At 37.6% G+C, this 23730-nt stretch overlaps 1 protein-coding gene across 6 annotated transcripts; it reads right to left on the bottom strand.

Moving 5' to 3' along the window:
* Positions 1-185: 185 nt before the first annotated feature.
* On the bottom strand, positions 186-23163 carry LOC118273182 (homeotic protein spalt-major). Of its 6 annotated transcripts, XM_035590010.2 has the most exons (9): positions 22690-22889; positions 12004-13761; positions 10927-11106; positions 10536-10669; positions 3557-3652; positions 2867-3086; positions 2602-2780; positions 2169-2336; positions 186-2079 (listed from the first exon to the last, which is right to left on the bottom strand). In XM_035590010.2, the coding sequence occupies exons 1-9, from the start codon at positions 22757-22759 to the stop codon at positions 1720-1722; spliced, it is 3165 nt and encodes a 1054-aa protein (XP_035445903.1). In that variant the 5' UTR covers positions 22760-22889; the 3' UTR covers positions 186-1719. The 6 variants fall into 6 exon arrangements, with proteins under 6 accessions (XP_035445903.1, XP_035445902.2, XP_035445901.2 ...); XM_035590009.2 differs by lacking the exon at positions 22690-22889 and adding an exon at positions 22910-23163 and having other exon boundaries at positions 10927-13761; XM_035590008.2 differs by having other exon boundaries at positions 10927-13761; positions 22690-22893.
* Positions 23164-23730: the final 567 nt, after the last annotated feature.

Genomic DNA, 23730 nt, shown 5'->3' with positions numbered 1-23730 from the left:
TAATTAATTTAACGTTATTTTTTCAATGTGAGTTAAAGAAAGTTTTGGTTAACTTAAAGATAATTTGATTGGTGTACTTTGGTTCGAGGCAAGAGTTGTCTCATCTCTTACTGAGTTGATTGATAATTATAAATCAGTAAAAACGTAAAAGGGAAGGTGAGGGTATTGAAGGAGAAACAAAAAAGAAAATAATTATTAGTATAATAATTGATTTTTTAAATAATTTGAATACTTTTTGGACATTTACATAAACATTTAATAATTTACAATGATTATTTATACTGACATGACATGACACTTCATATTCATGACTAATACTACGCTCTAAGTTCTATTTGCAACTTGATATAATAATTAGCTCGTAGGTGCTATGAGAATTTATTCTAGACAACTAAACTGGCACGCGAGGCCTATCGCCCCGCAAGCGTTCATTTAATACTAAGAGTGTATGCATGATTTATAATTTATAAATAATTTAGTAGGACATTTATACACAGATAACTAGTGTCGAAAGTATAAAATACATACATAATTGTTTAAAAAATAATTAAATTTATTAGCAACTGGACTACGGCGTCTAAGAAGCATTGAGAAAATGCATATTTGGAAAGAAATGTAATATAAATGTGTGTACATAGTCGTGGTCAGTCTGCGTACAGTGCCGGCGATACTACCCAATACATAGTATGTAACCGTAAAGTACTAGTCAACGTCTCGTCGAAACACCAGTCGCTCACATTTTTACAAAGATATGTTGAAGTATTCTAAAGCAATATAATAGCTATGACTCTAAATACTTATAACTATAGACCTCAAATGCAAATACTTTTAATTTACATGATATGAATATGTCATTAACCTCTGTTACAATTAAGTGTATTGTAATACAATATTGAATACCTTAAGACAATAGATGCGTAGGTAATAGAATTTCAAGAATTATTTTTTCGGTATTTTCATAGGTACAATATGCAATATTATGTATACGTTCATATGGACTTACTCCATACATTAATTTGAATTATTATTATATTTAACTGACGGAAATATGGCATTGTTGTGTTTTCAAAGGAAACTATGAGTCGTTACAGAACTGCTGTCTTAGTAACATCAATTATTTGGAATGTGGCAAAGACAAAATCATGCATATTGCACTCCAGTTGTACAATATAATAATAATATAATATTTTATTAAATTCAAGTTTATATCTACTCATTCATTACAGTACTATTTTACAAATTATGTACATTTAATTTAAAAAGATATAGTTTTATGAAAATTATTTAATTTTTGGGATAATTTATATTTAATTTATGATGTCATAGCACATCAGACTGTATCAATGCGACGACATCGGTTCCGGCGAACTCCCTCGGTACGTCGGACACAGCCTCCAAATGTGCACTATCACAGAGTAATGACATAAACGTGGAGCTCGCGACGAGCCTCCGATTGCCCCAGGCCCGTACTCGTGCATAATAAGTTACTTATAGTAATACTAGGCGTAATAACACGTGGAATAACAACGGTACATAGCGCTACACCTCGCACATAATTACGCTACAACAGCTCGCCTCGTCGCAACCGCGACCAACGGTCCGCACTCTCACACTAGACTAACTCTTTGTACAATGAGACTCGACGTCGCCGGGGCCCGCGCTGCCCCGCAGCTCTCCGGCCGGACTCGTGGAATGTAGTGGGGCGCCGCTCCCGCGCCACTAGACGGTCAGCCCCTCGGTGCGCGCGGGGGGCGCCAGGGGCGCCAGCGGGTGCGGGTGGTGCGGCGCCGGCGGGGAGCCCGCGGCCGCGCCCGCCGCGTGCGAGCCGTGCGCCGGCGCCCCGCGGTACTCCTCCTCGCGCAGCTGCCGGCTGCGCTCCGCCAGCTCGCGCCCACGCTCGGCCAGCTCGCGCATGGCGGCCTGCCTCTCATCGCCGCCTTCCAGAGACGGCGGCCGTTCTAGGGGTGATGCTGCACCAGGTCGTGCGCCTCCGAATGCTCCAAAACCAAGGAGTCCGGGGAATTTCCCAGCTACACCATTCTGACCCGCGCTCTGCTGTATTACTGATATTTCATTCAGCTGTTGACAAATAAAAATATGTTATAGAACTTATTGGAAAACGACTGCTTTTCAAAGTGAATTATTTCTCAATATTTAATCTGTATTACCTTTTGCTGCATGCCGTTAAGGAATGGCGCGGGTAGGTACGGGTAGAAGAGGTCTGGGCGTCTGAGCAGGTCGTGCGGCTCGTGCAGGGGCCGCGGCGGTAGCTCCAGGGACATGCGCCGGCCGCGCCGGGACGCGCCGCCACTCCACATGTGGGTGCCCATGTGCACCTGAGAGAAAATGAAACCATTAGACACGAAATCTAAACTATCTATTTATGAAAATATATACGATTAGAGAATGCATATTTATTTACTTTAAAAATATCGAGTATTTATCCGAAAAAATGCCCATCTCTAGCCACGATACGATAGACAAGTACGATAAGTTGAAACTAATGGCTGTTAGGGTAGTAATGGCACACATAACTCCAGGCTAAGTCCTTAATAAGGCTTCTCAAAAGATAAACCGGTTTATCAGGTAATTGCTGTTTACCTTGAGGTTACCCTTCGTGGTGAAGGCCTTCTGGCACACGGCACATCGGAATGGTTTGTCGCCGGTGTGCGTGCGCATGTGGATCTGCAGCGCAGACGACGAGGAGAAGTTCTTGCGGCAAACTCCGCACAGGTGCTTGGACGATGTGGGCGGTGGGGGGTGCGTCGGTCCGCTAGGTACTGGGGAGGAGATTGGATGATGAGATTTGATATAAATATTATATTAAAATTATTGAAATGTAAGTTACTATGTTTCGTTGACTTACCACTAGGCCGTTTGGGCATTGGCGGCATATCAATAGGTGGGGGATGCGTCATTTGTGGCGGCGGGTGCGCAGGAGGCGAGCGTTTTAGGTCGAGCTTATCAGGCGACGACCGACGGTCGGGGCTCCCGTCTCTGGTGTCATCAGCTCCACTGGAGCTCTTGTCGAAGCCAGGAGGCACGTCACGGATCTTGTGCGTTAGCATGTGCTGCTTCATGTTGCCCTGTGGACGAAATAAACATTCATCATTGTAATTTACATCAAACTCTCAACTTATTATATCTTAACGTAAGCGTGAACTAAGTGTTTAATTACATTATTAGCCAAAAGCCGAACAAAAAAATATTAAATCGATTAATGATACTCAATCAAGCGTTGCGTAATTGTTAATTAGGTATATATTTTTTATTTATTTAAATCTGTTGTAAATTAAGTTTACTTATATAAATTCAATGTCAAATGCGTCATAAAAACGGGACAGTAAGCAGGTACGCGGCTTTTACAGGTCTTAAAATTATGAGAACTGAACAAAAGAACGGACTGTGTATCAGGAGCGTTTGAAGGTGATTAAAGGGGGTCATTTGAATTGAATTAAAAAGAAAAAAAAAAAGGATCGTGCAGATCTGTGGGGTGGTAGACAAGAAACGCTCGTGATATTTGGTCGCTCCTCGGCCAGGCGTCACTCTCGCATACCGGGTAAACGAAGGCGTTCCACAGGTCCAAAGCAGTGGCGTGCGGGGGGCGGGGTGCGCGCGCGCGCCTACCGCACCGGCAACCGCCGCCACTGCTCTGGAACCACAAATACACAGGCGTTACACACGCACCACACGCACTCAGCACCGTGGGACAAATACACACTGTTATATGCTAGTAGGTAAGGTACACACCACTTGCTTTTCACAATTTTCTTTTACAACATATAGGGGGGGAAAACTTGTCAGACATTTTCAAAAATAAACGGTTGCATTCAAAAAGAAAATCATGAAAAAAGTGTAGGTATAACACGACAACACAAAGATACCAACAGTCATAATTCTAACTACTAAAAGGAACTATACTACACTAACTATATTATTATGTAAAAGTATGAAAAAAATATGAAAAAAGAAATACATCATGTGTGTAGGTAGAATACCTAATATATAAAATATTATGACATGACGTTGCGTTATTATGTATTGATATTTCGTGACCCTATCGTACGATGTATAAATACAATTAAAACCAACGAAATACGATACCCGGACAAATAAATAATAGATTTGGGAATGTTAACTACGTATTAATAAACAATAAATTGTAAGTAGTTTATTATTTAATGTATTTACGAGGTTACATATTATTATAACCTAGTATAAGAATTGAACTGTCCGTCATAACAATTTTAACTAATTCGGTAGCGATTTACATTTAATCTTGAAATTCAATTAAGTAGCGTGAACTTTTGACAAATAATTAAATCAATGTCACAGTAAAATGGTTTAAGTAATAAATACAAACGGTGTTATTTGTTTAATAACGAAATAAATAACATAAATTAATTAAGATTGTCGCTCATGGTACAAAAGGTGGTGATTTGTATTAAATTATGAGACCACTAAGTCTATTAAATATTATTTAAGCAGCTAATTATTATTCACCGATGATATTTTTATATTTTAACTTTTTATGCCGCGACGTTTTACATTCGACATTTAAGTTAGATAAATACCTAATAAATATATTATGTATTTGGTGACGTTTTCTTTTATATCCACGTGTCATTTTTTATGCTTTTAAACTGTATTTTTTATTAATATTGATGACATGTAAAGTAACCATATACATACCTACATTGTTTTATTTACTAAAGCCATGTTTTAGTTAAGTAGGTATGTAGATAGTCGCCGATTAGTTTCAAATAGTCAGGCTATATCTATTTAGGTATGTATGTATGTATGTATGTGTGTATGTACATATTGTGTATGTAGTAGGTAACATTTACATTGTTAAAAAGAGTGTAGGTACCTACGAAATGACGGCTAATTTTTTAAATGCTTTCAATAAAGGTTAATTTTATTGATTTGCAAATTTATCGTGTCATGTATATAATTATTGTTGGTATCCATCGTCTATCCATTATATAACATAGATACATAACTAAATCGTATGTATTTAAGAACTACCGAAAATTTTTAGAAAAAAAACAAGATATTTTGAAAAACATATCGCTTTTATAAAATTTTATTATTAAGAATGTTCTTCAAATTGGTATCTTTTAGCACAAATGTGAATTTTAAAATAAGTTTATATACCGATTTTAGTAAACCGTTACGTATAAGTATGATAGTATTGTACTACTTCGAGTTTCAATTAAATATGGTTCTAGTCGGCGTAAATTCAGTAACTATGTTATATATGACTACGCATTCTTCGCATCTGGGTCATATTTCTGTAGCACCGCGGTTAATAACTTTGCCTGTACCTACATTAGCTTACAAGTTATAAATCGCTAAATTGCTACTGAATTTATTAAGCCTCTCGAACAAACTTGGGAATATGGATTTATTTAATTGCTGATCTAACTCCCAGGACATATAATCGCTACGGGTTGCTTGTATCAGGCAATAGATCGTGTCTATACACTAAGTTAAGACCTAATTATCTGCCTACCAACTTTGGAACCGTATAATAATCAATTATATACATTAAAATAATAATTTCTATTATGTTTATTAATTTATAGCTGTTTAATTTTCAATCTACAGGATTTACAGCTTTTAAACAATCTATGGCGGCATTCCAATTGCCCGATTTATAGGGCATAACTTTAAATTGTTAAAAACTTGAAGTTTACAGTGGGTATCGGTTATAAATTCAGTTTTATACGCATAAATACAACAGGGTATGAAATATGGTTGTTTTTATTTATAATCCAGAAGCAATAGTTATTGTTGGGACGTTAATCGAGTCAATAAACTGTGGACGATCGTAGTAGTAGGTACATATGCCTAATGTCTACGTGTAAGTACAAGGAGATTGGAATAATCGATAAATAGTTTGGCGCGTGAACTTTCGTCGGTGCAGTGTCCCCGACACTTATTGTAATTTTAAATGTGATTGTAAGCAGTTGGTTCAGCCACTAGCGGTTACCGCCTAGTGCCGCCATCTTTAAAATCACTAACCCGGGACAATGAGATGTGCACACTGGTTTTAATAGAAAACTGAACGTGTAAATTATACGAAATTTTAATTTTGTCCTCTGTTTTCATGAATATTTAGCCATTTTCTTTTTCATAAAAGTTATTTTTAATTCCGAACTCGGTTGGACGCGAAAAGGGGTCTTTAATATCTAAAATGAGTCCTGTCGACTCTATATTCGTTCAAGGCCTGGTTTCCTGGGCATTGTTCGGATGATTGACACGTTTTTTATTATCGTGCCGTATTTATAATAAAAAGCTTCGCCCCCTGGATTCGGAGCGGTCATTGAGTGCACCCCCAGAATAACTCGACTACGGTCGATATGAGGACTAAACGTAAAAAGTCGGTCAAGGTCCCGTCAGATTTGGGATATATCGTTTTAGAATAGAAGTGCAAGCACCTCGTTTTTCCACGTTAGCCAATTTAGGGGCTATATTTACGTCGTGTTTTGTTAAAAGGGTAGGCTGGCGGTTGTAGCTGAACCGAACCGAAACGTATTTGCTAATTTTTACCGGTTGGAACGCGTGTTTAAAATTGTTAGCATAGGTAATGTCTGTTGTTTAACGCGGTGTACGGACAACTGCGTCGGTCCTTCGCGTACAGAACCCCGCAGCAACTATACGGCGTTTGCAACTATGCGTAGGCCGTGACAGGTTGCTGGCTTGTCTCTCACTACCATCACATTAACCAGTTCCTAACAGTCCAATCGTATAGCATACCAACTGATACACTTACATTTTATCGCATCTTACTCGTACATTCCTAAGCATTCTAATGATTAAAAATTCGATTTAGGCCCTAATTTTCTTTTAAAGTATAAATAAATGTTAAGTAGACGTTGTAGTTGCGGCCCTCGGTGCCGTCGGTAGCATGATGACAACTACAGATGCGTGAATATTTTAATTTTTAAAGCATTTTTTTATGTAATTGAAAGATATGCGTTCGAAATGGCATCGGATTTTCTCATTGATTACCAATGGAGGAAATTTTAAGGAATTTGGTGACAGCCTCCCAATATTTATGGAAGATATAAAATACAGGAATGTGACTATTATTGGTATATATTTCAGAATTTCAAGAAAGATTGTGCTCATCCGTCTTTACTTCTTAAAGTTTGTTTTTAACTTCAGTGTTAGGCACCTAGTACCTCCTAGATGGAAAGGAAATACCGATAGCAAAGTTTTCGATTTGCATCAATAGGTTGGGAATACTTAACAGAATTTCATTTAGCAATTTTATAGTTACAAGTACCTACGTAGTTATGTATAATCTAGGGTTGATTAAATCAAATGACGTCTCGTTGCCGACAATCGTTCATGAGAAATTCTAATCAAAACGTAACTCAATACAAATCTAGTTTGGCTAAATTGTCAATTAAGTATAATGATAATTTATTGTATTGCACGCTAATACTTAATGTCAACCCGTCAACTTGTCATCGGCTACATGGTATTATGAGTCACAGTTAGGAGTGGTCATTGGGAGTAACATCACTCAGATTGTGACCAATGGCGATTGTTAGGTATTTAATGACCAACAATGTCATACTTAACCAATCATTTATTCGGAAAATTGACAATTACAAAAGCCATATCAGAATATCTGACGATATACTCACATAATTAAATCGTAGCGGCGATTTTATCATTTTAGATTTATAATCGCAAATTAATATTAATTAAAATATTTGGAAATCTGTTTTTTGGAGCAAAAACTTAACAAGATGTATTAATATTGTATATTAACTAGTATGGCATCTATACTTTATCACGTTTCAAAAGTTAGCTAGAAAAATAATGTCAAAATAGACGTCAGAAGGAGAAATTTCGATTCATAACCTCGTAGATATGTTCGAGAATGTTCAGGAAAAGTAACAAGTGAAATAAAATGTATCATCTTGTATGAAAATGTCATTCGTGCATCATGTATGTTTAATAGAAATTCATTATAAGTCATCTGGGCTTGTGTGTCACTAGTCACGTAAATCATAGATACTTACGTAGACAAGCACTGCTACATATATTTGAAGAACTTAATTAAGCCAACGAAGGTATGCAAGGTGCCTTTGTAATGTTTGAAACTTTTAACCCCGGCGCCATCGTAAATAACCTATATTTTATTGATAAGACCCTTGGTCACTTTCGGTAACATACGAAAAATGTTACTTTGTCAAGCATAAATAATCTTTTTATGACGAGAAGCGTAGGTAAAGGCTCAAGGATTTATAAGCAATAAATATTTTACGACATGAATTAATATTCCGATCGTTTTCCGTGACGTTGTTTTTATGACTTATCATTTTTGTGGCGCGACGCGATGGAGCGTCGCAAGCGCAGCTTTACACTACTCGCTTGAAATATTGGCTGAACCGAGTATAAAACTTGTATCATCATAAAAATGCTTTTAACAGCCTTTATTTATTATCTAAAATATTGAATTAATTCATTTTGTTCGTATCTACCTGCTAATAAATGTTTCACATTATTTCGTTGTTTGTGTAATAAGTTTCATAATTATCTATAAGGCAGTTTTTTTCTCCGATGTTCATTAGTAAGTTTTAAGTGCGAACATTCAGATTAGTTAAGTGCAATGATGCAGTTGCAATAATCTTTTATAATGATAAGGTGATATTAATATGGTGGGAATAATAAAATGAGCTGAACCGTGAACCGTTTGCATATTATTTGGTAATGGCCGGTATTTAAGTAGCGAATTAGCGGTGATGGAGATAACGAAGTGTCATTAATAATCATACATTCGAATGATTGTGTTAAGTATATTGCATTTTACCCCGTCCCCGTCCTATCAACGTTTGAAACTGGTTCATATACGGCACATGTCTTTGATATTCAGCAACACACATTAAGAAAGTATTTGGATTGATATTGATGCTTATCAAACTTTAGAGTATTTTTTACAAGCGTAAATACAAGACGTGTGAGGTGAGTTTATTTTCTAGACATGTGCATTTTAACGGAAGCCTATTCAGAATCCTTTGCGGTTTGCGTGCATCTTGCGGTCCGTGCGTCTTATACAAAAGTCGGTTACTTGAGCCCCTCTTAAGCTTCAACTTACTAATTGAGATGTTAACTGTGGTTTAACTATAAAAAGAAAAGACAACGTACAGGAAAAGGCACGTTACTCCGGGAAATATGTGGGCAGGTACACTAACACACGTTTTACATCGATTAATGTACTTGGTGCCCGTATGATATGCAAAATAACTTTTATCGCGAAGTAATAAATTAATGACATGACGTACAGTTCAATTTGCGATTATCTATAAGGCAACGAGTTGGATAATAAACAAAGTTTAATTATTATCTGTAGATGGAAACGATGTTAAATGTGACCGGCACACGGCTAACAAGTGGTTGCATTTTGTGCAGATATGAGACGCATTAACTCACTGTCTGTGCCATCAATAACAAAAGTACTCGTTTTAATTATAAGCCATTCATAAAAGTTGGAACGCGATCAATAAGGCAGTACATAGTTTTGATTAAATCGGAACAAACGAGCCTACAAGTTTGCGCAGTTAGTCGTCAATTACTCGGCGAGCCGGCAACAGCTCGGATGCGAGGCGACGGAGGAAGACAACAGCTAAAACTAATGCGAACTAGAGGCGCCGACTAGCGACTTGTAATTACTGCCTGCAAAATTAATGCACTGAAACTTGGATGAAATGAAACCGGCGCATGAAGTTAGTCGCGCACTACGTCGCTTGTCGATGTCTCGCCTTCAACTTGGAATACGATGCCCCGCTTGCATCGAGTTATTTATCAAACACGAACTATATGTGCTCTGCCAGACCAATACATCACTTATGACTTCCTACCACTTGTATGTTAATAGAGGTCATTGAATGCATTTTAATATGGTAAACACTCCTAATCGCTCTTTTAATTATTAAAAAAATAGATAATATTTCAGAACATTATGTAATTGAAAACTTGACTCTCTTGTAGAATGTAAAGTCAGTCGCTTATTTTAGACGGTTCAAGTGAAATATGCATTTCATTTAAATTAGGTATTTAAGTGTCATTTAGCATCTAGGAAAGGAATTAAGATGTTTAATCTTAACGCTGTCCGGAAGCGGAAAATTAAAGAAATTGTTAACCTACTTGTACGTAGATAGAATTAAGGAGCGGAGTTAGTATTTTATATTTAAAAGATTTTATTATCAATGAATTTCTTTAGATGTAGTGAAAATTAGTGGAAATGTCGTAAACATGTACGCCTCGCTATTTGTGTAACAATAAAGTATGAACTGGCCAGCAGCCAAAGTCACTCGATCTGAGCTACGAGTTTGTATGTGACTATTATCTACATGGTAGTCATATCGCGGCATTGTTATAGATACGTCAGTCGGCGAGTAGGTTCGAATTATAATGTACTGTTGGTACCTGAGCTTATTCAATTGGTTGAATTGTGGAGATATAAATTTCAAAGGAGTAAGTGTTGGGTATAACAAGTGTTTGAAGACACAAACCTTTGTGGAGAAGCCGCGGTCGCAGACGGTGCATTTAAACGGTCGCTCCTTGGTGTGGCTCCGGTAATGTATCTCCAGAGCGGAGTTGCAGGCGAACGTCTTGTAGCAGAGGTTACAGGTCGTGTTGCCGCGCACTGTACACAAATAAACCCATCGTTCAATGCGGTTTCGTTGTCAGTTGTCACTAATTGTACAACAGTCGGAACGCACGATTACACTGTTTTGTTATCTATTACTGAAACTTCTTCCACTTTTAGCTTTGGTCGTAGACTTTGACGTGTATTCGAGCGCCCGGTGATTTATTTATTAGTGGTGGGCGAGGATCAAAACAAGGAAATGGAAATGCGGGCGACCGGGGCGGACGAAAATATAAGATCCCGCTATCGCATACCTGCGGGAGGGAACGCGAGTCCGAGCGGGCTGAAGGGCGATCCTCCGAGCGCGCCGAGCGCGGCGATAGGTGTGGGCGGCGATGGCAGCGGCGAGTGCAGCGGCAGCCGCGGCGGCGTCGACAGCGTCGACATGGTGGGCGATGGTGGCGAGGCCCGCGCGCTCCGCCCGCTCTCCGAACCTGTCGCCGATGGGAGGGAAGCCGTTGTGGTGATGGTTTTTATTTCGCTTTCGGACGCCGAGGCGCAGACGGAGAGCGGCGAAGTTCGACGATCCTTCATATCTAAGTCGTCGTCGAACTCCCGAATTGCGGGCTCGCGGTCGTCCCGGCCGCTCTCATCGTCGGTCCCGCGGGAGTCCGCCCGTCGGTCGCCGGGAGTGGTCGGAGTGGGGAACATTGGGCGCGGGAAGGGGCGCTGAGTTTGATAGTCGCTGACGTCTGACCCGTTACTCAGTGATGGAAAACCTTCAATATCGATACTTCTCATTTGGTCGTAAGGAATATGAGCGCGTTCGCCCGTGTGAAGTCGTATATGTTGGTGTAATATGGTAGGATCCGAAAATTTCTTATGGCAAACTGGACATTGATGCAACATTTGAACTGGAGGTTTAATGCGATGGACGCCCATATGAGTTTTCAAATTACCTTTAGTCGTAAAAGAGCGGCCACACAATTTACATCGGAAAGGTCTCTCGCCGGTATGAGTACGATAGTGCATTTGTAAAGCACTTTTGCAAGAGAGAACTCGGTGGCATACAATACATTCGTTGGGATCGGACACTTTATTGTCAATATTGTCGACTAACTGCTGAAGTTTTGATGTTTCAGATGTCTTAGTTATTTCTATCAAACTTTCCCATGAGTTATCATTACTGCCCGGTCGGGGCAAAAGTGAATTATAAAACATTGGATCACGTGCCAGATCTACATCAACGACGTTTTGAACAGAGTTCGGAAAAGGAGTTAAACTACCAGAGGACATACTGCTGGGTGGAGACTGTGGGAATAGAGGAAACGAAGGAAAAGTACGCAGTCCTGTTGCTATTGAAATTGGCCCAGATATCGGTGAATTCTTACTTGAGAGATTTTCCGGTTGATCTGGATCGGGCTTCACATGAGGACTCTCTCTGCCGATTTGTTCTTCATTGCTATATTTGGAATCCATGCTGCAGTCGTCGTAGGGTGAAGTTGAAGGGTATCTGTCTTGCTCTGGATCTTGCGTGGCATCATTTTCGTCAGGTTCTCGCTTAGGAGATACACGGTCAACATCTTCAAAACTGGATTCTCGATGACATTCATCGTCTTGTGGCTCAGACTTAACCTCTGGTGCTGATTGAGAAGGACTCGGCGCGGATGGTTTACTGAGATCAGCCGGAGCGTCCTGTTCCTCTCGCATTGCAAATAGTGGATGAGGCGGTAGAGGTTTGTCTCCGAGTGGACGAGGCGGTAATAAGTCGTGGTGTGGGGGTCTGTACAACGGCAAGCTTGGCGGAAAAGGAGCTGGCGCACCCGGAGGGAATTGAAGTGGATGTGGTGGCATGCCAGGAATTGGTCCCGGCGACAGCTGCGCTAACAGTGGGGGATGATATTTATCCAAATGTTCTGGTACTGGATTGGGATTCATCTTGACATGCGGAAACTTTGCTGTGTGTCTTTGGAAATGTACTTTAAGATTTCCTTTGGTTGTAAATCGTGATCCACATACATTACATTTAAAAGGTCTTTCACCTGTGTGCGATCGAATGTGGATCTGCAGCGCAGAGTCGCTTCCAAACACTTTTCCACAATAACGGCAGCGATGCTTGAAAAACGGTTCATTTCTTCCTCCAGACTTTCCGTCGTAGGGTGACATTTTTCCCGATTTACGGAACGCAAGTTCATCGGCAAGATTATTGGCTAGTAGGCCTTGTGATGCATTGTCTAGCACTTCTTGTGCTCTCTTTTGTAGCATTTCAAGCGTATTGGGTTCGTTGAGAGACGGTGGTGGGTCGTTGTTTGTGATTATCGAAGATGCTAACGACGAGGAAATGGAGCTATACGGTGGATGGGACATCATCGGTGGAGATGAGGTTGGAAGTTTAGGAACGGATATAGGTTCCGTCTTAGGTGTAAGATGCGAATGGGTTGACGGTAAACTTTGACTAGTAGGAGGAGGGGGTGCGACAGGAGTTGGCTCCCGTGGCGGACGAGGCGGTGACGGCGATCGAGCGGGAGGCACCGGCACTGGCTCTGGTTCACTCGGCGGCGGGCTCGGGAGCTGATCATCTTTCCGTCGCGTTAATGACAGCTGGTTTTGTAATTGGCGTATTAATTGTAGTTGAAACACTTGTTGATGCTGTAGTGTAAATAACGTACTTTGTAGCACGGCTAGTTCATGTAACGCCGCTTCATTGTCGGCATTGTTCGCCATTGTAGTCGCAGCGAATTGTGCTACGGCCACTTTAGTATTCTGCAAGGCTTCGAGCGTGACATGGCCGGCCACCGGGAAGGGCAGCCCGACCGGTGGCACGTCGGCTTCAGGCACTTCTGCCTCGCCATCTTCGAGGCTGTTATTGTTTTCCGCATCTTGTCGATGCCGTCGGACTTGTTCTAATCGTTTGTTAGGACCATCCATTTCTTCGTCGCCTGAAACGACCATTTCCTCCGGATCGGAGTGCATTCTTTCCTCGCCCATTTGCAACGCTTTCTCATCGCACAGTCGCTTGTGGTACAGGAACTCGTGCAGGTTCTCGAACTGTTCCTGGCAGCGAGGACACATGTGTGCTTCGGGCCGGTCTCTCGCTTCATCAGATACATGGTTAATTTCTTCTTCGGAACACGATCCCGAACTGTCACCTAGAACAAAACAAGAATTTGTTAATGTTGAATTCAAGAAGTTAATCAAGGATTTGATGTGATGATGAGTGTTATGAACAGTGTATTGGTAAGTGTACCTACACAATTTAATTTAAAAAAGGGCTATGATGTGCCAATGTAACATAAGAGTTAAATGTAAGACACCGACTATTTAAATGACCCATTTCTAACCGCAAACAATGTGAGCAAGCATCTACAAGTAGGCCTATACACTATACAGTCATTCGTATAAACATTTCCCGTTTTATCAACACCTAAAATGATTTTATAAGTATATTCTCCGATCCCTAAACACGTTAAAGTGCTTTCACATTCATAGTGACATAACTTATTTTATAAATATAAAAGGAAAAGATGAATGATACAGTATCAAGGGGGAAAGTCCCAAACGGTGGTTTTGTTTGATGTGCACGTCCCTTTTCGAGGTAGAAAACTGCTGTCACAAGATTTTACTGAATTCCCACGAGAATATAAAATTCGGGATAGTCATGTTACGGCGCGGAAGAAGTGGATTATTTTCTTTCCAAACAAAATGACGTGATATGGGTATTGTCATTTTATACGGAAAATATTTTATGGCTTTGATTTCTTTTTTTGTATATTGAATAGGCAATACTTTGTTTTAGGGTAGTTTGTTTATAAACACTGCAATAAAAGTTGTATTTAACGTAACATAATACAGGTATGTAATATCGTAAGGATAGATCGTAGGCAGAGGCACTCCTGAATTACTAATGTACCCAGTGTGCCAAAAGTTCCTCTGTAATAAGCTAAGCCTACACAATAATTATAAATCAAAATCACAAACCTATTAAAATAAGTCAATACATTTCATAATTCATAAATATCTAACAATAAACAATTATTAAGTAATTCATCTACCGAGCACCAAACATTTACGAATACATTTTAGTTGCCGGCTACTCAGCAACAGATGTCGCTAGTAGTAACATGTTACCGCGCCCGAAACCGTTGTTTAGTAGCAACTTTGTGACAATAGACACGAGAAGGGTGGAAAGCTAAAAATATCGCGATAGAACATTCGCATCGACGCCAAACTTTTATAGCGAAGTTTCGCTACGGGAATATGCGTACAGTTAATTAACAAAGTATTCCGTTGGAATTTAAATTCAATTTCGTAGTTACATGGATACAAATAACGTTATTAAAAGTTTTAATTACAGGTATGTATTATAATATGCATGATTCATTTAGTTTCTTTATTAACATCGCTATATACTAGTCGATATCCATTGTGAAATGAAATACACAGACATGGAAATGTTACTATTTATGAACGAATTAATTATTTCAAAGAATGTACTAATATCCCGTCACTAGCTAACAGAACAAAGATGAAATTAATTAACCTTCTATTTTTTTTATTGTCAATATAGCTGCGTTGATGGTGACATTCTTTTATAACAAGCTATTTTTTTCTCGGAAACAACAATAGGTCTGGAGTGGACCAAAAAGAATTCGTGTGACTCAGGACTGTGAGCAAAAAGGTTTGGTCTTGTCTCTATTAGTTTTGAACTTTAGAAAAGTTTTTGATATTGATTTTTGTGAAGTAGGCAATTTATGTTTTATCTATTCTTGAAATACCTACATAGGTACATAGCCGTGAAGATATATTTAGATAAGTCATCGTCGTCGAACGTCGTTGTAGCCCGTAAGCTTAAGACACGAGACTTCTCATTCATGAGTTAGCTTTGTAAGATTATTTAGACACACAATATCATGAGGAAATCAGGGCTGAAGACCAAAGTATTAAGGGGAAGATTTTAGTCAGTAAGAGTATGATACTCCTCCCTCGAGAGGAAAGTCCCAAACGGTGGTTTCGGTGGTTTCGGCTCGCCTCACCCAAGGCGGGAGAAGGCATTGAATGATTTTATATTTGAAAAAACGTCTGAAGTTCGGTCCTAAGTAGGTACCTGTGCGCTTTAACACTTGAAGCGCTGTGAGGGACAAAAGTGACCGGTGTGTTAGTAAACAATTTATCCTTTAACATTTCTCAGTTAAACATTTAATTTGTTTTTAAGTACCATATAATAGCTTAGATGACTAATTTCTATTGTAGGTAATGTCCGTCTTGTAGATTATTTTAAAACATTAGACACGTATTTTTTATTTTCTTACGGAAACAAATACTTTTAACGATATATTGATTTGAAATATCGCGTGACGTCACTTCTTGGTACATTTTGTACGTAGAAATGCCTAAATTTTGATTTGTTTGTATCTAAGAATTGTTAGCTTATATGACTGACGGACTAAATAGATTTTTAATGTTCATACCCCGCCATAATCCATATTTTGGCTAAAACACTGAATTGAATATAGAAATCCGTAACGGGATCAGTTCCTCTATTTTTCAGTAGAAACTTTGAACCCGGAATCAAAACTAGAGACTTCCATACATTTACAGTTGTTCCGTTAATATATTCTAAATAACATAGCTGTTTATATATTAATAAGTATGTAAGTAGCATTGAATACAATAGAATAGGTTTATAAATGATTTTAGTTCCTAACACTAGTATTTCGATGAAAGTAGGTAATTTATGCCTGTAACTGAATTAAAAAGAGAAATAAAAAGTAGTTTTAATTAGTTTTTCAATTATATGTGAATTTAATCAATACTTTTTTATTATGCGTTTAGGTTTTATTGTATTGTATGTATATGGGATTTTAAATAATATAATTTGACTAGTACCTAACTAGTATAATTTAATTATTTCCACGTAGTTTCACTCGCTCTGCTCGGCTCCTTTTGACCGTAGCGTGATGTAAACAGTTTTTTTGCAAAGCGGTCCAGTAGTTACGGAGATTAGCGCGTTCAAACAAACTCTTCTCTTCTCAGTTTTATACAATAGTATAATAATAAAATTTGAACTACGCGATTAACGGCAGACCCAGGTAAGTTACACTTAATCATTTAAATTTAAGTTTCATACATAATTATATTACGTACATAATTATAATGAGTTGTGATACGGCTATTCTAGCCATTTATTATTGCTTGAACACTTATTAATCTTTATTATTTTATTTTCTCTTTATTATTCGATTTTGGAAGAACCTCACGGATATATTGTGGAGTAAACGGAACGCTCCTTGATATCTTTTAATTATATTATGAAAATGGTGCCAAGATAAAAACAAGTAGAGCTTATGAAACTATCACGTTATAAATGGCATAGAGAAGAAGTATTTAAAACAATTTTGTTTTATAAAATACTAGCTACTTCCACGCAGTTTCACCCGCTGTGCTCAGCTTGATGTTATATAGCCTTCCTCGAATAATGGAGTACTCAACGCAAAAAGAATTATTCAATTCGAACCAGTAGTTCCAGAGATTAGCGCGTTCAAACAAACAAATAAACTCTTCAGCTTTATATATTAGTGTAGAAAATAAAATATTCATAAGTAGAGATGGAAATTGGATAGGTACTATTTTCCCAATTCTAAATCTAATTAATCCTAAGGAAAACTGGGAGAGAATGCCTAAGACATTAAGTTCGCCTAAGTAGGTACCTACCTACTTATGTTTGTGCATGAATAAGTAACTAAAGTAAGTTAAATAAAATAAGTTTTAGTTATTCCTAAATAAAATAAATAATTTAAGTTAAAAAAAATAGTATATAATTTTTGTTAATTAATTTATAATTAACGCATTAATTGTTTAAACCTACCAGTTAAATATTTACTGTCATTTCAAAAAAAATAGTTTATAATTTTTGTTAATTAATTTATAATTAACGCATTAATTTAGTTAGTTTAGACCTGCCAGTTAAATATTTAAAAGAATAATAAATTATTTCCCTTATACGTAAATAGTAAAAAAAAGAAATTGATAAATTAATTATAATGGAATAATGTTTGAATATTATAAATTTATACATAATAATTTAAAACTCTAAGTCAAAATTCAAATAAACAATATTCGAGAAAGTTTTCAAAATTGACTGAGTGAGTTTCAAAGCGATTTAGTTTAAATAAAATACCTTTAAATCCGCTGTATTTAAAGAATTCGAGTTCTAGTGACCCTTGAGAGTTAAACTGGCGAGTCAACAAACAGATTCCTCTGTAGTACCTATTTGTAGTAACATCATTTTACAGAGCCGGGTCAAGGATGATTCTATGGACGAAGATGTTTTCATCAATACCGTACATGACTAATTTGTATTTTAATGTCCGTCTTGTAGATTGTTTTAAAATATTAGGACACGTATGTATTTTTTATTTTCTTACGGAAACAAATACTTTCGAAGATATATCGATTTGAAATATTAGATAAACTTCCGTCATAACAAAAGTTAGTTATATTTTCATGACTAATTCAATGTGTCTTATCCCAAGAATCAAACCCGATATGAGACTCCGTCTTGTCTTAGTCCTTATTTATTATTCTTTTAAACTTAAATTAAAAAAAAAATAGGTAATCTATTTCTGATTAAGAATTGAAATCGACCATACAGCTTCAACAATCGTTCTGTCTTCTTCTAAAATCGTAAACGACCAAGAAGCGGTCAGTAGAACCTTCTTTGTAGGTACGGAAGCAAAATCCAGTTCAAGATTTTCATTAAACAAACATCTACGCACACAGGTGCAGTCAATACGCAATTACAAGACAAACCAATAAAAATTAAGTACCTATATAGGTACTTATATTAATTTATCGGAATTCCAAAGTAAACTTAACCAGCCCTACCACTTACCGGCCCTACCAAAATTATTATTAAATTAAAGATTTCCAAACAAACATACATATTTGGTGCACAAATACGCTTATCACCAAAAACTTTCACCATTTTAAATAAATATATAGTTTTTTATAGACACTACCTGGTTGTCGGGCGTTATAAAGTGTACTTTTCAATATTCGTTCATAATGCGGATTTTTTGTGATGTTTTGAAAAGCTGCCGGATAAGTGAGCATTGGGACAAAACATGATATAATCCGGGATAATGTTGCGGGGGCTTAAATAACTCATTTGTAGCGAGATGCCGGTGTATTTAATACTTGTTTGGAAGGAGAAGGATTAGTGGTATCTATTTGTGCTATTTGTAGTATTTGACAGTGCGGTTTAGTTAGAACGGCACCTTGCAAAGGCTTGCGACGCGCGCCGCCGCTCTCTCATCTTTGTCATACAAATCTTGTGTACGCCGACAATTGTCCAATATCTACGGTTAAATCCTTTATGATACTTCCTCTGTTGCTCAAAAGATGGCACAGTTATCAATTATATTGAGTTGCTCAGTTGATGCAGTTTTTTTTTTATGTCGCAAGTTAACCAAAAGCGTTTTTCAGGTATTTTACATTAGATACTACGGTTGAAATATTGTAGATAGTTGAAAGATTGTTACTTAAACAGCCGTACTTAGAGACATTTAATGATTACTTCACTATTCCTAGTAACAATTTTGTTCCGAAAACAATGGCTAAGGACTGGGTTAAGTAACTATTAAATGACTCTGAGTACGGGTGTAAGTCTTACCTAAACATGATATTCTTGCCTTATTATTAATTTTCAAGATAATTAAATTCTATGGTTAGGACTCGCCGAACTCTGCTTTGAAAAAGCTATTGAAATCTCCATCTAAAAATAGTTATCCAAATCTTTAAATAGAAAATAATAATAAGAAAGCAACATCAACATGCATGCTACAACCTACCACAATAGTAGATATTTCAGTAAATAATATTTTCACCTGAAAACTGAACCATAGTTTTTTTCCCTTAGAGAAATAGATAGGTACCTATTGAACTAAATTTCTAAATACGGAAATTACTTCTATACCTATGAATATAAGTTGTAAGTTTTGATAACGAAGAAATGTTTTGCATTTCTATTCATTCCGTCATTAAAGCGAAATTCCATCCAAAAAAACTGTTTATTTATTTATTTTTTTGCGGCAATGTGTTATCGTTTACTGTAAGTGCCGCCGCGCTACGCACAAATCCGAAAAGGCTTTGGTACGCCGTTGGCTTTCATTGGCCGACATTGTCCGAGCCGGTGACAAAGCAAACTTATCTATCAACGTCCCTTTTCATGTCCAACAAATATGTTTACAATTATTTTGAGAGCAATCCAACCAACAACACTTCTGGCCGCAGCTCTACACCCATCCTAAACGTTTATGGACCAGTAGATAGGTGCCATTAATGTTATTACAATCGCCATTAAAATATGTCGATGCTAATTAATCAAGTGACAGAAAGTCTATAATTTATACATCAACAGTAATTATTATTCATCATTCAAGGTAAATGAACGGCGTTATGCATAGTGATCTTTCATTTTAGTCCGAATTAGAACCGGCTTAGATATTTAACGAGTTTTGTTTTTTAATTTATTAGCCGATCAAACAAATAGAGAATATAAGTATTTCATAAGAATATGAATTGGTTATTTCAATCGTTAGCAGATAGAATGTGTATAATAAATATTTTATAGAGCAATCGTAAAACCAGCACTGAGATAACCGACCGGGGGACTGCCGCCCGCTACAATAAACTCTGACAACGTGTCATTCTGTTCTATGAAGACATTTGTTTTTAATCAGTTATGGCCGATTAACTACTAATATTACGTATTAAATAGATGTTAAAGCGAAATATTGCTAATTTGGAGCTTGCAGACATTTCATTTAGAGTCCATTTAATTTCATGCTAATCAGAGCCAAGAAAAATTAGAAGCAATGATAAATGAAAAGCGTTCTATTCGAGGAATGAAAATGGGGAAGCAAGGAATGTGAGGACCGACATTCAAACACCCTCGGAAGATAAAAAATATATAAAAGACTCTGTTTGCTTTGCACAGTATCCAAATATAGAATTAATTCATTAATTTCAAGCAAATGAAAATGATTGTGCAATTTCTTAGCAAATGTACCTATGTTTGAAATGGAACAAGTTTAGATACTGTTTTTTATTTATTATGAATGTAGCCATTAAATAAAAATAATCGTTATCTATATTATTAATGTTAAACCTTTTAAATTGAACCGCAGAATCAAAGGCTCCATTAAAGATTTCGTAAAATCAGGAAGTCACACCGGAAGTTGGGAGGAGAAAGGGGGAAAATTAAGAAAACGGTTAAATAATAAATTTCTCACGGTTAAAAGAAATGCGTTTGAGAAAATGAATTAGAATTCAGTCGTGGCCTACGTTGGCAATATTTACATGTGTATTCACGTCCCTAGGAACGTGATATTATTTTGAAGATAACGCTACTAGAATAAATTGATTATCAATAGACCTCATAAAAATTTCAAATGATCGCTATATTGACCCTATGCTACGTTTGGTATTATAAATAAGTTATAAACTATACGGTGATCTATAAATAGTATTTACAAGGTTGTTATATTAAGATTATCGCGGTAAAGTGAATGATGAACTGTGAAATTATTTAATATACGGGCAGCGCCGCGGGGCGTCACGATAATGTGCTATAAAGTTTGAATTAGACATGCAAATATATGTTGTGTCTATATTAGACTAATATACGACGTTTATGATACACAAATTATATATTTTTTTTCATCTGTTCGGTTAGCTGCGTAAGCGAGTTTGTGTGTTTATCATAAATGAGCTAAATTATGATCTAGACTGATTTAAATAAAGTTTTACTACCGATGTTTCGACTAGCCAAAACTCTCTCCTACGCAATCTTAAAATAAAGCCTTGATACATTCAGAATACCCATTAAAAGGAAATTAAATTTTGTCCATAAAACGGCACATATTTTAGAGATCTTTTCCTAATAAGTATATACAGATGGCCGTTATTATAATTATGAATATTTCTGTATATGATAAGCTAATATATATAACTGTTTGTGTCCATCTGCGTCAGATTTTTATTAGACGAAATATTTTATACATATAATAATGTTTAAAATATGGCTGATTAATAAAACAATGCTATTTTATTATTTAATAAATCTGTGTTTTGTGTAAACAATAGAAAGGGTCCTGATATATGACCTGCATGGGCCGTCGCAACGAGTGATTCATGCGTTCTATTTGTTTTAAATATTATTTATACAATATAGCACTTTCATTTATACGTGTATCACCGAATAACTATCTATTAAATTATTAAACTCCAGTCTCTTAGTAAAACATCCATAACTGTCATAAAACATAAGTAAACACCACGGTAGAGCCCCATAAAATGGTCCTTCAATAAACATAACTAAAGTATTTTGTAAAGAAACACTAAAAATGACATCATAAATTAAATTATAAATATCGCTTCAATGATATCTGTCCGGATTATTAATAGTTGTGGCTATAAAGCCGGACACTGTGGCTAATAGTTTGAATGCAACAGAATAGCCTACGAACAAATGCTAAGCCACAATAAGCTTTCTATTTATACCCGTGGTAATAAACATTTTGAAATTCGACCTATTGGTTGCTCGTAACCGTTTTTTAATTGGACCATTTAAGATATTTAGCGCGCACCACTGCGATAGCCAAGTTCGCTACACTGTAGCTGTACGTAGCTACACGTACACAGCTCGCAAACTATTTTATTTTTACATCTTTCTCTTCCTGGAAAATGTCAACTGTTCCGGTCTGATAAATATTTTCCACTAATTAACAACTTTTTCTACAGCTTTCTGGGAGCAAATTGTAATAATTTCCAGCTAAAGCTTTCAATTAAATTAAAGTTTTCACAATTTACAACTTAGATTATTTTATAAAATTTTCTTTACAACCGGATTTTTTGATGCACTTTTATAAAATGTAACTTTAACACTTGTAAGCTTTTAAGTTTTACCGAGACTTGGAGTTTAATAAAAATATAAGCGCTACATACCTCCCTACAGTGGTTCCTTCAACTAACTACAACATTACTGTAAAGTGTAATTCACTGCACTGTTTACTCACCCCGTTGGTGACGGATTTTAGTGCTCACTTTCTGGTGTATGCCAAATTTTATCGTCGCTAACTGAATCATTTTATCGGTACGAATATCAAATCGTGGATTCAACAGTAACGTATCGACAAAAACACAATAATTCCTCGGGAGGGTCACAACCGGCAGAGTGAGATGTGGCACAGACGGCGTGTGTGATGTGGTGAGATGTCGGAGTGGAGGGTTAAGTACCGATGGAGACGCGGCGGACGCAGGAGGGCTTGACGCGCGGCATGGTGAGCGCTGGCGCTGCAGCTCAGAGCGCGCGCATGGCAGGCGCAGGCGGGGCACTGCTCGCTGGCACTGTGGGCACTCGCGGCGCCGCTACTCGGCTCGGACGAAGTACTCGGTGCGGAGCGGACGCGGCGTGTGACCGGGCGCACCACTCGCCATCTGAAGCGGGACTGAGCGCGAGGCGGCGGCGGGCGGCGGGCGGCAGCGCGCGCGCGCACCAGGTATACGGTTATGACAGGGAGGCGGGGCCGCGCCCGGCTCATAAATCAAACTTCGCCCATTCGCACGCGCTACACGGGCCCCCCTCCTCCATATTCCATATTCGGGGCGGGGCATATTTTCATAATCATAACGCCTCATATTCATAAGCGACATGTGGCCGCGAGGAGGTTGGAGGCGCGCGAGGCGGCGGTGGGCGGCGCTGACGCCCGCTAGATGGCGGCCGCCGTCGCCCCGCGAAGCCTCCCACACCGCACACACTAATTGAACTTGCACGTCATAACTTTTTGTTTGTATTCAATAATTATTAAATGGCTTTTTTAATTGCTCAGAGATAAGTTCTCGGTAATTTACGAACATGAAAACTTGTTGTGTAACTTTGTTAATAACTTACTAATCGATTTGCATTTATAAAATATTTATTTCGCTATTGTTGTTTTAATGAAGTTTGCAATTTTGTATTTTAGCATTTACGTTTTTTTGCATTTTCAATAAATTACACAGGGATTAAAGAATAATTAAATGTTCATGAATAATAAAACAATTCAACTTTGACTGGT

The sequence above is a fragment of the Spodoptera frugiperda genome, chromosome 1 (genome assembly GCF_023101765.2).
Source record: "Spodoptera frugiperda isolate SF20-4 chromosome 1, AGI-APGP_CSIRO_Sfru_2.0, whole genome shotgun sequence".
NCBI classification, from domain to species: Eukaryota; Metazoa; Arthropoda; class Insecta; order Lepidoptera; family Noctuidae; genus Spodoptera; species Spodoptera frugiperda.
The sequence above is the reverse complement of the archived record's forward strand: the minus strand, read 5'-3'. Positions and strand labels throughout refer to the sequence as shown.

What these genes read in the sequence shown, in the direction of transcription:
- LOC118273182 (XM_035590008.2), bottom strand. Translation starts at nt 22,759, where the DNA reads ATGATTCAGTTAGCGACGATAAAATTTGGCATACACCAGAAAGTGAGC. An exon ending in GGAACGCCTTCGTTTACCCG is followed by an intron (nt 3,087 to 3,556) that starts GTATGCGAGAGT and finishes TTTCGTCCACAG; the next exon opens with GGCAACATGAAGCAGCACAT. An exon ending in AATGCCCAAACGGCCTAGTG is followed by an intron (nt 2,781 to 2,866) that starts GTAAGTCAACGA and finishes TCTCCTCCCCAG; the next exon opens with TACCTAGCGGACCGACGCAC.